The following is a 14497-nucleotide window of genomic DNA, read 5'->3' on the forward strand; positions in this document are numbered from 1 at the left end:
ATTAGTCCCAGTGTTTTAATGTCAAACATTTCTTTAATTACTTAAAACTATTGACCGCTCTCGTATGTCGAGGGTTGTCTCTCGTCAAGCATGGCAAAATCAGTTGCAAGTTGAATGCAGTATAAGAGAGTGGATTGTTTTCTGTTATGAATGTGTTTACTGTGCATGATGGAATTTTGTGTGACATGTTGGTCACGTTTGATTTTGTATTTGATTGTGATTGTACTTACCTTTGGGTGATGCTATATATTTATAAAAGAATTAAGTTGATTTCAAATACGTTAGCCTATTTGCAAAATATCTCGAAATGATGCTGTTACTATCGCATTACTGATAAATCTTTTTGTTTTCTGTCTATTTGTCGGACTTGTTCAATACGTTAAATGTCATCAACCCTGGTCATCGTGTCACACCGAGTCGAGTTTTTCTAAACGTCGTGTCTGATTTGTCAGTGACAATCACGTTACCTTTGGAATAATAATACTCACCCACAACTTGTTCCAAGTAGTCGGCTTCGATAGACGCGCTCGCTAATTTTGCTATAGGTACTACGGTCTCGGGCAGATTTGATTCGATTTCAGCAGCGTGTTGTAATTCGGTGACAATCACGCCCTGTTTTTCATCTTCCACGCCGTGAGCTGTTTTACCTTCTGGTTTCGAGACTACAAACTCCGACGCTACGTCTTCCGGAAGGACTTCAGTTTTCAGAGCGACTTTTCGTTTAATTACGTCGGCCTGCGCGCTCGCTTCCTCGACCTGACTTTTCACGACTTCTTTTGTTTCTTTCTCCGTTGTTGTTACTTGTATAACTTCAAGTCCTTCGGAAACGCGGAATGCAACTTCCGCTGTTGCACTTGGCGCCGCTTTGTCGAGGATAAGCAATCGTTCGCTTTCATGAGGAACTGCTTGTGTCTGCTGTATGCCCTGAAATGGTATCTGTTCCGGTGCTATTTTCTTTACTTCAGGCTTGGCGGGTTCTATCATCTCTTCTGCCGTTGCAGAAGTAACGATTTGAGATTTTTCAGCAACGCGCATACCCAACATGCTCTGTTCAGCTATTTGTTTAATTGGTTCTTCCGGAGTCAGCAATCTCTTTTCAGCCTCACTGTAAGCTACCTCGGAGACTGACAATGACATTAATTCTTCTAGGTGTGGTCTGCCTCTGTGTTTTTCGGGAACTTGTGGTTTTGCAAGTTCTTCAACATTACTCACTGTCAAAATTTCCGAAGTCTCCGCGACTTCCACGCTGGATACTTTTTGCAAAGCTTTACGTTTTTGCGGCGCTTCCTGACTTGGCAATTCTTGTTCAGCTTCTGTAGAAATCACTTCGGATACGGCAACAACGTTTATTTCTTCGACGTCGGGCTTTCCTTTCTGACTATCTGCTTTTTCCAATTTGGTTATTTGTTCAACATTCGCGACTGTTACAATTTCAGTCGTTTGCGCTACTTCTCTGCCTGTGAAACGCGACACGGCTGTTTTTTCGTCCAACTTTTCCCGACTCACCAGTTGTTCTTCCACTTCTGTAGATATCACTTGAGAAACCATGAGAGGGGAAAGTTCGTCCAAACTTGGCTTGCCTTTTTGTTCTTCGGGACTTTTGGATCTTGCGAATTCGTCGGCGCTCGACATAGTGAGCATTTGAGAAGTCTCAGCAATTTCTCTACCGGACATCGTAGGCATCGCTGTGAGCCCACTGGGTGCATCAGGACTCTGGAACGTCTCTTCACTTTCATGAGACAATATCTGGGACACAGTTAACGAGGATAATTCCTCTACTTTGAATTCTCCTTTACGTTCATCGGGCGTTAGTTGTTTAGCCAACTCTTCTGTGCTTATCATTGTTACAATTTGAGTGGTTTCCGCTACATCTCTGCCAAACAAATCGGTTTGCGCTGTTTTCCCTGTAGGTACCTCTGGAGAAGGCAGCATAGCTTCCGCTTCGCTGGACACTGTCTGAGTGACACTCAAGGATAATAGTTCTTGAATATCTGGTTTTCCCCTTTGTACCTCGGGCTTGTGACTTTCGATCAATTCATCTACGTTTGACGCTACTGTTATTTCCGTAGTTTCAGCTACATCTCTACCGAACAAGCTTGTTTGCACAGTCCTCTCGGTTGGCGCTTCAGGACTAGGAAGAATATCTTCAGCTTCCTGAGATATTGTCTGTGAAACCGTTAAAGATGTAAATTCTTCGAGTCCGGGTTTACCTTTCTGTTTCTCAGCTTCTTTCGTAGGAACATACTCTTCGGTGCTAGACATGGTTAAGACCATCGTCGTTTCCGCGATATCTCTACCGAACAGATTGGGCTGCGCAGTTTTCTCTGCAGGAAACTCTTCTTTGACCAAAGTTTCTTCGACTTCGTTGGAGACTATTTGAGACACAGTCAAAGAGGATAATTCTTCGACTTTGAACTCGCCTTTACGTTCATCCGGTGCTAATTGTCCCGAAAGTTCTTCCGTAGTCATCATTGTTACGATTTGAGCTGTTTCGGCTACGTCTCGGCCAAACAAATCAGCTTGCGCTGTTTTCTCCGTAGGTACTTCTGGAGAAGGCAGTATTGCCTCCGTTTCGGTGGATACGGTTTGGGTTACACTCAAAGATAGTAACTCCTCAAAATCTGGCTTCCCCTTTTGTACTTCTGGTTTGCGACTCTCGATTAATTCGTCCACGCTTGAAGCGATTGTTATCTCTGTAATTTCAGCAACGTCTCTGCCGAATAAGCTTGTTTGCACTGTCTTCTCGGTTGGCGCTTCGGGGCTGGGAAGAATGTCTTCAGCTTCCTGAGATACTATTTGCGAGACTGATAATGACATTAATTCTTCAAGACCAGGTTTACCTTTCTGTTTCTCGGCTTCCTTTGTTGGGACAAATTCATCTGTGCTGGACATCGTTAATACCATTGATGTTTCTGCGATATCTCGACCAAACAGATATGATTCAGCCGTTTTTCCCACGGGGAACTCATCCTTAACTAACATATCCTCGGCTTCGTTAGAAATAACTTGAGAGACCGTCAACGAAGATAGCTCTTCCACAGTAAATTCACCTTTACGTTCGTCGGGTGCTAATTGTTTCGCGAGTTCTTCCGCGCTTATCATTGTTACAATCTGAGTTGTTTCAGCTATATCTCTGCCAAATAGATCAGTTTGTGCTGTTTTTTCTTGAGGTATTTCGGGGGCAGGTAGTACGGCTTCCGCTTCGCCGGATATAGTTTGTGTAACACTCAAAGATTGCAACTCTTCGATATCTCGTTTTCCTTTTTGGACCTCCGGCTTTTTGCCCTCAACTAATTCACCCACATTTGAAGCCATCGTTATTTCTGTAGTCTCAGCTACGTCTCTACCGAAGAAACTTGTTTCCGCAATTTTCTCGGTCGGAGCTTCTGCAGTGGGAAGAACATCCTCGGTTTCTTGGGATACTACTTGCGAGATTGTGAGAGATGTAAGTTCCTCGAGACCTGGTTTACCTTTCTGTTTTTCAGTCTCCTTTTCGGGAACATAATCTTCAGTGCTAGCCATCGCTAACACCACTGTCGTTTCCGCCACATCTCTACCAAGCAGATGTGGTTCGGCTGTTTTCCCCGCAGGAAATTCGTCTTTAACTAACGTATCCTCAGCCTCGTTCGAAATGACTTGAGATACAGTCAGCGAAGATAATTCTTCCACAATAAACTCTCCTTTACGTTTGTCGGGTGCTAGTTGTTTCGCTAGTTCTTCTGTGCTTATCATTGTTACGATTTGAGTTGTTTCAGCTATATCTCGGCCAAACAGATCGGTTTGTGCTGTTTTTTCTTTAGATATTTCTGGAGACGGCAGTAAAGCTTCTGCTTCGCCGGATATAGTTTGTATAACACTTAGAGATTGTAACTCCTCAATATCTGGTTTCCCTTTTTGTACGTCGGGCTTCCGGCTCTCAACCAATTCACCTACATTCGAAGCCATGGTTATTTCAGTAGTCTCGGCTACATCTCTACCAAACAAGCTCGTTTCCACAGTCCTTCCAGTTGGTACTTCGGGGCTAGGAAGGACGTCTTCGGCTTCTTGAGATATTATCTGCGAGATCGTTAAAGATGTAAGTTCTTCCAGACCTGGCTTGCCCTTCTGTTGTTCAGCTTCTTTCGTGGGCACATACTCGTCGGTGCTGGACATCGCTAAGACCATAGTTGTTTCAGCTATATCCCTACCAAACAGATGTGGTTGAGCCGTTTTTCCAACAGGAAATTCATCTTTAGCCAATGTATCCTCAGCCTCGTTGGAAATGACTTGAGATACAGTCAGCGAAGATAATTCTTCTACAATAAACTCTCCTTTACGTTCGTCAGGTGCTAGTTGTTTCGCGAGTTCTTCCGCGCTTATCATTGTTACAACCTGAGTTGTTTCAGCTACATCTCTGCCAAATAGATCGGTTTGTGCTGTTTTTTCTTTAGGTAATTCTAAGGAAGGCAATACAGCTTCCGCTTCATTCGATACAGTTTGCATAACATTCAAAGATTGTAATTCCTCAATATCTGGTTTTCCTTTTTGAACGTCGGGCTTTCTGCTCTCAACTAATTCACCTACATTTGAAGCCATCGTTATTTCCGTAGTTTCTGCTACGTCTCTTCCGAACAAGCTTGTTTGGACGGTCCTCTCTGTTGGTACTTCGGGGCTAGGGAGGATGTCTTCGGTTTCCTGGGAAACTATCTGCGAGACTGTTAATGATGTGAGTTCTTCGAGGCCGGGTTTGCCTGTCTGTTTTTCAGCTTCTTTCTCAGGAACATATTCGTCGGTACTGGTCATCGCCAAAATCACCGTTGTTTCTGCGACATCTCTGCCGAATAGATGTGGTTGAGCCGTTTTTGCCGCAGGAAATTCATCCTTAACTAACGTATCCTCGGCTTCGTTAGAAATAATTTGAGAGACCGTCAACGAAGATAATTCTTCCACTGTAAATTCACCTTTGCGTTCATCCGGTGCTAGTTGTTTTGCGAGTTCTTCCGCGCTTATCATTGTTACAATTTGAGTTGTTTCAGCTACATCTCGGCCAAACAGATCGGCTTGTGCTATTTTTTCTTTAGGTACTTCTGGGGAAGGCAGTACAGCTTCCGCTTCGCTAGATATAGTTTGTATAATATTCAGAGATTGTAACTCCTCAATATCAGGTTTCCCTTTTTGTACGTCGGGCTTTCGACTCTCAACTAATTCCCCTACATTCGAAGCCATCGTTATTTCAGTAGTCTCGGCTACATCTCTACCAAACAAGCTGGTTTCCACAGTCCTTCCAGTTGGTACTTCGGGGCTAGGAAGGACGTCTTCGGCTTCTTGAGATATTATCTGCGAGATCGTTAAAGATGTAAGTTCTTCAAGACCTGGTTTACCCTTCTGTTTCTCAGCTTCTTTCGTAGGCACATACTCGTCGGTGCTGGACATTGCTAAGACCATAGTTGTTTCAGCTATATCCCTACCAAACAGATGTGGTTGAGCCGTTTTTTCCGTAGGAAATTCGTCTTTAGCCAACGTATCCTCAGCCTCGTTGGAAATGACTTGAGATACAGTCAACGAAGATAATTCTTCCACAATAAACTCCCCTTTACGTTCATCTGGTGCTAGTTGCTTCGCGAGTTCTTCTGCGCTTATCATTGTTACAATTTGAGTGGTTTCCGCCACATCTCTGCCAAATAGATCGGTTTGTGCTGTTTTCTCTTTAGGTACTTCTGGGGAAGGCAGTGCGGCTTCCGCTTCGCCGGATACAGTTTGTGTAACGCTCAAAGATTGTAATTCCTCAATATCTGGTTTTCCTCTTTGTTCGTCGGGTTTGCGACTTTCGACCAATTCACCTACATTTGAAGCCATCGTTATTTCTGTAGTTTCAGCTATGTCTCTTCCAAAGAAACTTGTTTGCGCAATTTTCTCGGTCGGAACTTCTGCAGTAGGAAGAACATCTTCGGCTTCCTCTGACACTATTTGCGAGACTGTTAAAGATGTAAGTTCTTCCAGACCTGGCTTGCCCTTCTGTTGTTCAGCTTCTTTCGCGGGCACATACTCGTCGGTGCTGGACATCGCTAAGACCATAGTTGTTTCAGCGATATCCCTACCAAACAGATTTGGTTGAGCCGTTTTTCCCGTAGGAAATTCGTCTTTAGCCAAAGTATCCTCTGTCTCGTTGGAAACGACTTGAGATACAGTCAAGGAAGACAATTCTTCCACTATAAACTCTCCTTTACGTTTATCTGGCGTTACCTCCTTCGCAAGTTCTTTCGCGCTTATCATTGTTACAATCTGAGTCGTTTCAGCTACATCTCTGCCAAATAAATCGGTTTGTGCTGTTTTCTCTTTAGGTACTTCTGGGGAAGGCAGTGCGGCTTCCGCTTCGCCGGATACAGTTTGTGTAACACTCAAAGATTGTAATTCCTCAATATCTGGTTTTCCCTTTTGTTCGTCGGGTTTGCGACTTTCGACCAATTCACCTACATTTGAAGCCATCGTTATTTCTGTAGTTTCAGCTATGTCTCTTCCGAAGAAACTTGTTTGCGCAATTTTCTCGGTCGGAACTTCTGCAGTAGGAAGAACATCTTCGGCTTCCTCTGACACTATTTGCGAGACCGTTAAAGATGTAAGTTCTTCAAGACCTGGTTTGCCTTTCTGTTTCTCAGCTTCTTTTGTAGGCACATACTCGTCGGTGCTGGACATCGCTAAGACCATAGTTGTTTCAGCGATATCCCTACCAAACAGATGTGGTTGAGCCGTTTTTCCCGCAGGAAATTCGTCTTTAACCAACGTATCCTCAGCCTCGTTGGATATGACTTGAGATACAGTTAACGAAGATAATTCTTCCACAATAAACTCCCCTTTACGTTCGTCTGGTGCTAGTTGTTTCGCGAGTTCCTCTGTGCTTATCATTGCTACAATCTGAGTGGTTTCTGCCACATCTCTGCCAAATAGATCAGTTTGCGCTGTTTTTCCTGCAGGCACCTCTGGAGAAGGCAGCACAGTTTCTGCTTCATTGGATACGGTTTGTGTAACACTCAGAGATTGTAATTCTTCGATATCTGGTTTTCCTTTTTGCTCGTCGGGTTTTCGACTTTCGACCAATTCGCCTACATTTGAAGCCATCGTTATTTCTGTAGTCTCAGCTATGTCTCTACCGAAGAAACTGGTTTGCGCAATTTTCTTGGTTGGTGCTTCTGCACTAGGGAGGATGTCTTCGGCTTCCTGTGATACTATTTGCGATACCATTAGAGATGTAAGTTCTTCGAGACTTGGTTTGCCGGTTTGTTTATCAGCCTCTTTCACGGGAATATATTCCTCGGTGCTGGTCATTGCTAAGATTTCTGTCGTTTCGGCGATATCTCTTCCAAACAGATTTGGTTGCGCTGTTTTTCCTGTGGGTAATTCAGCGCTAACTAGCGTATCTTCGGCCTCACTCGAAATCACTTGCGAAACGGTGATTGACGTCAATTCTTCAACTCGTCGTTTGCCTCTTTGTTCTTCAGGTCCTTTTGTGGCGAGCTCGTCAGTCTCTGACATTGTTGTTACTTGAGTTGTTTCAGCTGCTTCTCTACCGGAAACGCTCAAGTCAGCTTTGCGATCTTTTGGTGTAGTTTGGCTGACTAATACATCTTCGACTTCATGCGAAACAATTTCGGAAACTGTCAAGGAAGCTAACTCTTCGAGTTCTAGTTTGCCTTTATGTTCGTCTATCTTGATATCTTTCGCAAGATCCTCAGTTGTATTTGTTGTAACTATTTGGAGAGTTTCGGCGGCTTCTCTGCCTGTTAAACTCGGCTGCGCTTGGTGTTGTTTCGGCGCAATGGCTTCAGGCAGCACGTCCTCTATTTCATTCGGAGCCACCTCGCTGATTATCACAGTAGTAAGACCATCGAACTGCGGCTTGCCCTTCTGTCCCTCTGGTTTGAATTTGTCTTCAAATATATCTTCCTTCTCGGCCGGTGTCGTTTCAGATCTTACTATTGTTTCCACCGTAGTCTGGATCATTGTCGCTTGGGAGGAAAATGGTTTCTCCTCACGTAATTCTCGTGTACTCTGTATACTTTCGACGAATGATCCCTCAATAGTTTGGAATACATCGATATCTCGCGTGGCTGTCACCTCTGCTTGTCTTGCTGCGATATTCAGTGTCTCTTCTTTGTCCTCAGTAATCGTTTCAGAAATCTGTAATGACTTCACCTTCGATATATCAATGTTCGCTTTCTGCGTTTCAGGTTTAAACAGTCCCTCGAACTTCTTCTCACTTTCCTCGACAAGATTTTCATGTACGATGATGCTTTCAAACGTGTCGCGGGCCGGCATGGCCACTTGAAGTGTCGCCATCTTGTCAGGAACTTGCTCAGGTACGTCAACTCGTGATTCTATCATTGTGGTCTCTATCGTGTCGTTTGCGGTGACCAGTGTACGAACAGCTGTTCTCGACGTCTCGAGTTTTTTCTCTTCCAGTGACTCTTCAGCTTCGCCGGATGTTACCTCTGTGATAGATACACTGTGACCTTCTTCGAACGCTGGTACGGCTGTGCTCGATACCATCTTAGGGTATTTGCTGAAGGTACCTTCGCTTTCCGCACTCGGAACCTCTTCGACGACAATAGGCTCAAATGTGTCTTGCTTCAAGTGAGCTTCCGCTTGAGTCTTCTTGAAAGGCTCGACTGAGCCGGTACTTTGTTCGATGAACACTTGAGCCTTCTGAGCTACGTCCATACCGACTCGCGTCAGTCTGACTTCAGCTATGCTTTCTTCGTGCTTCGCAATGCTTATTGTCGCCTCTTTGTCCTGCGTTACGACCTGATCCACGGTGATACTCTTGCCTTCTACGAAACTGACCTCCGCACTTCGCTTGTCGGGCTTGAACTTATCAGCGAACGTCGCACCGCGCTCTTGGGAGATTGTCTCACTGACGCCGATGCTTTCCAAAGTAGTCTGAGTCTGATGCGCCTCGTACGCGACTGGTTTCGTTGCCTCAGGTAGTTCTCCCAGTCCTTCGCGCAAACTGATCTCCGTACGTTCAGCTACCTCCTTGCCTTCCATCGCGAGACTCGCCTTCTCTTGATGGAGTTTCTTCTCAGTGAATTCTGCCTCGACGTCCTGAGTAGTAGTCGATTCCGTGACGGCAACAAACCTGTTCTCGTCCAATACGACGCGTGCGCTCGATTTCGTCAAAGGTGCTTCTTGAATCCTGTCGGCTTCTCTCTCCACCAGCACCTGCTCGCTTAACTGCACCGTCTCGTAAGGTTTCTGCCCGATCAATGCTTTCGCCATGGTCGGTGCTCTCTCTTCACTCATTTCGCCCGTACTCGAGCCGGGGATGATCTCCGATTTCTCAGCTATCTCATGGCCGGGGATAATGACCGACTGCGCTAAATGGGATCTATCCTCCTGTATCGTTTCCAGGGGAGCTTCCTTGTCGGCCATTCTGATCTCCGTAACGGACATGACGTGGTGTCCTTCTTCGACGGACAATTCGATCTTGTGCTGTTCCGGCATGAATTTCCCTTCGAACGGCTTCTCTGTATCTTGAATGAGACCCTCGGTCACTAGGACGCTTTGATAGACTTCTTGCGTGGTCGATATTGTCTTAGTGTCCGGCTTCTCGATGTTGACTTCTCCCACAGAATGTTCGATCGCTACTGCTGTCGTTTCAGCTATGCTATGGGTGGCGTCGATACCGAACAAAGCAGCATATGTACGCGGCTGCTCTTCGACCTTGTATGGCGATTCTTTGTCCGCAGGTGTCACATGTGATATACTCACGATCGCCTTGGCTTCTTCCATGTCGACGTTCACCGTCTTATTCTCCGGCATCAACGTTGGCACATATTGCTCTTCCTTCTCCTGAACGACTGGTTGCGACTCCACCAGTGGATTGAATGTTACGTGATCTGGAATCGCGACTGCTCCCTGCGGTGCTTCGATTGCGACTTCGCCGGTGCTGAAATCGAGTATTTGCATCGTCACTTCAGCGACTCCGCGAGTCTCGATCATGCTCTTCTCCGCTGTCCTCAGTTCCGGAGTTTCCTTGGGTTTGTATTCGGCCTCCTTGTCTTCTGAGATCACCGAAGAGACCTGTAGGCTCTGTTCCATTACCACAGAGAAATCAGCCGAGGCCGTGGACGGCGCCTTATCCTTTCCAAGTATATCCTCCGCTTCGGTTGCTTGTGTTTCCGTCCGTACTAACGCCTCCAAAGGAATGCTCGAGACTACAGCCGAAGCGGAACTCGGTTTCGTCTTCGTCAACTCTCCAGCGCTGGAATCCAAAGTGACCTCGCTCTTTTCAGCGATGATGTGTCCGGAGAATTGAACTTCGGCCTTCTTCTCCGTGGGCTTCTCAGGAATTCGAAGCACGTCCTCCTTCTCAGCTGGAACTTCGGTGGACGTAGTGGCGCTGATTATCTCATCAACGGCCACCTTAGCCGTGTCAGTCTTGGCAGGTCTGTCCTTGAATTCTGCTTCTCTCTCCGTCACGACAGTCTCGCTCTGGACGATGCTCTCAAATGGCAAACGTTCCTCCTTAGCTGCTGCGCTCGTCGGCGCTTTCACGTCGAGGTCTCCAGGATAAGCGACCGCTGTGACTTCCGTGAGTTCGGCAACTTTGTGAGCGTCGAAACTAGTTGTGACCTTCTCGCCAGGGATGTCTGGTTTTCTTTTGTATTCCCGTTCCTTGTCAGACGCGATCGTCTCGATCACGGTGATGCCCGTTTCCTCTAAGAATGATACGTCGACTTGCTTCTTGTCTGGTTTTACGAAGTCCAGCATCGGCTGTTCCGAATCACCGGTTGATGTTTCGGATGTGACGATACTATGATGAGTGATATGCTCGGTCGTGGCTGTCGCGGAAATGGTCTCCTCGTGTTTGAATCGACCGACGTTATCGGTGGTAGTCACCTCGGCAGCTTGCGCCACGATGTGAGCAGGGATCTCGAAAACAGCGGATTTTGATTCCGGTTTCTCCGCTTCCGCGAGCATGCTCTCTTTGTCCCCCGCTGTCACGGACGAGACAACGAGACTCTCGCCTATGACAAACTCAAGATTGGCTTGCCTCTCCGACGTTGGTATGTGGTCAAAAGGCTTCTCGGTCTCCCTGGTTTGAATCTCTTCAGCGACGGCTATCTCGAATGGCAATAATGTCGCTTTAGGACGTACTTCTTGAGCAGGTTGAGCGGGCAGCTCGGTTGGAGCGACGTTGCTTAGAATCTCGAACTTCGACGCTATACCCTGTGTCACCACATCGACCGTGGCTTCAGCGCTCTTGGGTGTTGGTTTCTCACTAAATATTTCTTCTTTGTCTTCGGGATGCGTGATCGCGATCGTTAGACCTTCTCCTTCCTCGAAAGTAACACCGACCTTCTTAGTCTCGGGTTTCACGTCTGCTGCCAAGGGAGATTCTTTCTCGGATATCGACACTTCCGTCTGCTGAACAACGTCCAGTCCGCTTTGCGATGGGCTGGCGCTCTCCTGGGTTGGTTTCTCCTCCTTCAGTTCACTGATGTTGCTCGCGAGTATCGTCTCCTGCGTCTCCGCTATCTCATGGCCTTCGGTTACGTCCAGCATGACTTTCCGGCTGTCCGGCAACTTCTCCACCGACAATTCCTCTTCTTTCAACACGGTCGTCACTTCGGTAACGGTCAACTTCTCGGTTCGGGCGCATACTTGCAGATCTGCGCTCTGCTGCACGGGACGGGTGTCTTCTTCTCTGGCTCGTTCAGCTTCGCCGACGTTCGTCTCCGTAACGACCAATTCCTCCAAAGCCTCTTGCTGGAATGTCGCTTTGCTCGATTTGGGAACTTCGCTGCTGATCTTACCGGCGCTTTGCTCCACCAGAATCTCTGCCGTTGTCGCGATAGTATGACCAGTTATGGACGATTCAACTGTGTGAGACTCCGGTCCTGCATCCGGTGTGTAGATATTCTCAAGATCGTGTGGTATCACTTCCAAAATGCTCGCACCTGGCCTGGTCTCTGTGAGTTCGATGATCGCTGTTTTTCCCTCGGGTCTCGCGCCCTCTCTGTAAAGTTCCTCCTTCTCCGCGGTTTCTTGCATAGCCACGCTGATGGTTTCTATAGGAATGTGAGACGGTTGCGCTTGCCCACTTGTAGGTCTGTCCTCGGGCAGATACTCCTCAGTCGGCGACTCGGTTCTCACTTGCTCGCACACTGGCACCACTTGCGTCGTGTATTCGGTACTCGCAAATGTACCCTTGATGTCGGTTACACCAACGTATTCGGTTTCCTTCTCGCTCGCTACGACCATCGTGGTATGTACGCTCTCGATCTGATCCAGCGAAACTATTGCGGTCCTCGTGTCGGGAGCCTTATCCTCTTTCGAAGGAGCTACATCCTCCGCTGCGACAGTCTCGCCAACGATCGTCTCTTGCAGACTGACCGCTTCGATTTTAGCCGTGGCGGTAGACAAGGCTTCCTTCGTGACTTCACCTAGATTACTTTCCGGTTGTGTTTCTTGAACTTCGAGCGAGATCATCGGATGGGTAGGCACTGTCTTGCCACGGTGCGACTCCGGCATCTCAAAGATCTTCAATTCTGCTTCTTTCTCTATAGAAGTAGTTTGCGATATCTCGATGCCTCTAACAGCATCGTACACTGCCTCCACCGTCTGAGTTTCCGGTTTAGTGTCCTTCTCCATAATTGCCTCGCGATCATGAGCGAGTGTCTCGAGCACCGTTTTCGCCTCCGTCAATTCAACTGATACGACACCGCTCTCCGAAACATATTTTAACGTATCTTTGAGATCTGCCGGATAATCTGCGGTCTGAACTAGAGATATTAGGACATGTTCCTCTGGTCGAACGGATGTCTCCGCCAATGCTTGAAGTGGCTTCTGATCGGCGCTGTATGTGCCTTCGGACTCTTGGACAATTGTGTCCGTTACAGACCCGACCTCCAACGAAGATATCGATGTTATCGCCATTTTACCGGTAGGTTTTTCCTCGGGGTGGTAATCTCGCTCCTTCTCGGAAGTCATCGTCTCCACTGTTACAGCTGACACGATCTCGACGACATTGAAATCTGCCGTCACCCGTTTGTCCTCTTCGATCGTCAAGTCTCCCTCCTTTTGTTGCGTATCGATGGTCGATATTGTGACGCCCTCTAGAAGGGTGACGTTTGGCGTGGCTTCGAAAGAATCCATTTTACGGCCAGGAACGTATTCGCCTTCGCGCTCTTGCACGAGGTCATGGTGGATCACGGCCGTTTCATTTCCGTAGGAGATTCCGATTTGGGCCGTTTGACTTGGCGGCAATCTACCCGGGATGTACGCTCCTTCCTTTTCAGGTGCGTTCATCTCTTCAGTGACGCGTTGTTTCTGCGAGATTACTGTTTCGGTGGCGACTTCGGTCGGCACTATCAGCTCCGGATAATATTTGCCCGGTTTATCTTCGGGACGGACCTCCTCCACTACTAACGGCTCGACAGCGCTGATGTTGATCCTGGGTTTTGTGGTGACTGTTTTCGTTGGCTCCAGCTTGTCTTCGCTCAAACCTTCGTGAACCTCATAAACCGACAATCCAATCTGCGGTAATACGGTATCTTCCGCTTTCACGGCTAAGGGTGCCACGAAATTCTCAGTGGGAACTTCGCTCTGGTTGATAATGGTCTCGCTGATGGTTGCGGCTTCTTGCACGGTCACTTGCACGTCCGCTTTTCGGCCTGACTCCGGTTTTGTTAGCGTTAAATGCGACAGATCGTCTTCGTGCGACAATGTCTCGCTGATCAGGAGACTTTCCTTCGTTATTACAGAGGATGTGGCCTCGTAAGAAGCGGCTTTGAAGGTACCTGAAAATTCATCGGTGGACACGTGCGTCGTGGTTTCCGTAGTGGAGTACGGTTCGACCGGTGAGATCGATACCGACGCGCGACGTTCCACGGGCTTGATGCTGATCACGTCATCGACTTCCTTCTCGTGTATCGACGTAGTCTGTCCGGTTAACGCGATAACAGTGTCCAATGTGTACTTGGCCTTCTCCGATTCGGGCTTGCCAGGAGCCTGCTCGACCGTACGGTCGAGCGGTATCACTTGGCTCAGTTGGCTGGATACGTTCAATGCTACAGATGGCAACGACTTGTCTTTTATCACTTCAAATTCTTCGATCTCTTCGAGTTCGATCTCGTCTTTACCGATATTCGGTCTCTTCGGCACCATCGCCTTCCTGACCTTCTCGATCGTTTCTTCCTCTTCTATGACATCGATCTGTTTCTCCACATCTTTCTGTTGCTTACGAATCAATCTGCCCTTCGAGTCCCGTTCTAGTACAATAATTTCTTCCTCAATTTCCTCCTCCTCCTTCTCCTTCTTTCTTTCCTTTTCAACATCCTCGACTTCCTCGACTTTTACAATCTGAACCCCCTCTTCCCTATCTTGTGTGGTTTCTTCGATTTGATCCCGCAGTGTCCTGTCTTTGCGTTTGCGCAGTGTTGTGTGTGCCTGCCGTGTGTCCTCGTATTCTGTGGAAAGTATGTGAGAATTTTGTGTCAGATGCGAGTGTTGCGTGATA

The 14497-nt window shown here is 47.3% G+C and overlaps 1 protein-coding gene across 15 annotated transcripts in view; it reads right to left on the minus strand.

Annotated features, from left to right (window-relative positions):
• Nucleotides 1–14497, minus strand: part of sls (sallimus) — an 84956-nt gene that overhangs the window by 23694 nt on the left and 46765 nt on the right. For 10 of the 15 annotated variants that reach the window (XM_025305095.1, XM_025305109.1, XM_025305145.1 and 7 more), the window contains one exon: nucleotides 489–14447. The exons of the other annotated variants lie outside the window; for them this stretch is intronic. In XM_025305095.1, coding sequence (XP_025160880.1) covers nucleotides 489–14447 — 13959 coding nt within the window. The remainder of the gene's footprint in view (nucleotides 1–488; nucleotides 14448–14497) is intronic. 15 annotated transcript variants of the gene reach the window in all.

This window comes from Harpegnathos saltator, unplaced genomic scaffold (assembly GCF_003227715.2).
Source record: "Harpegnathos saltator strain DR-91 unplaced genomic scaffold, Hsal_v8.6 scaffold12, whole genome shotgun sequence".
NCBI lineage: Eukaryota > Metazoa > Arthropoda > Insecta > Hymenoptera > Formicidae > Harpegnathos > Harpegnathos saltator.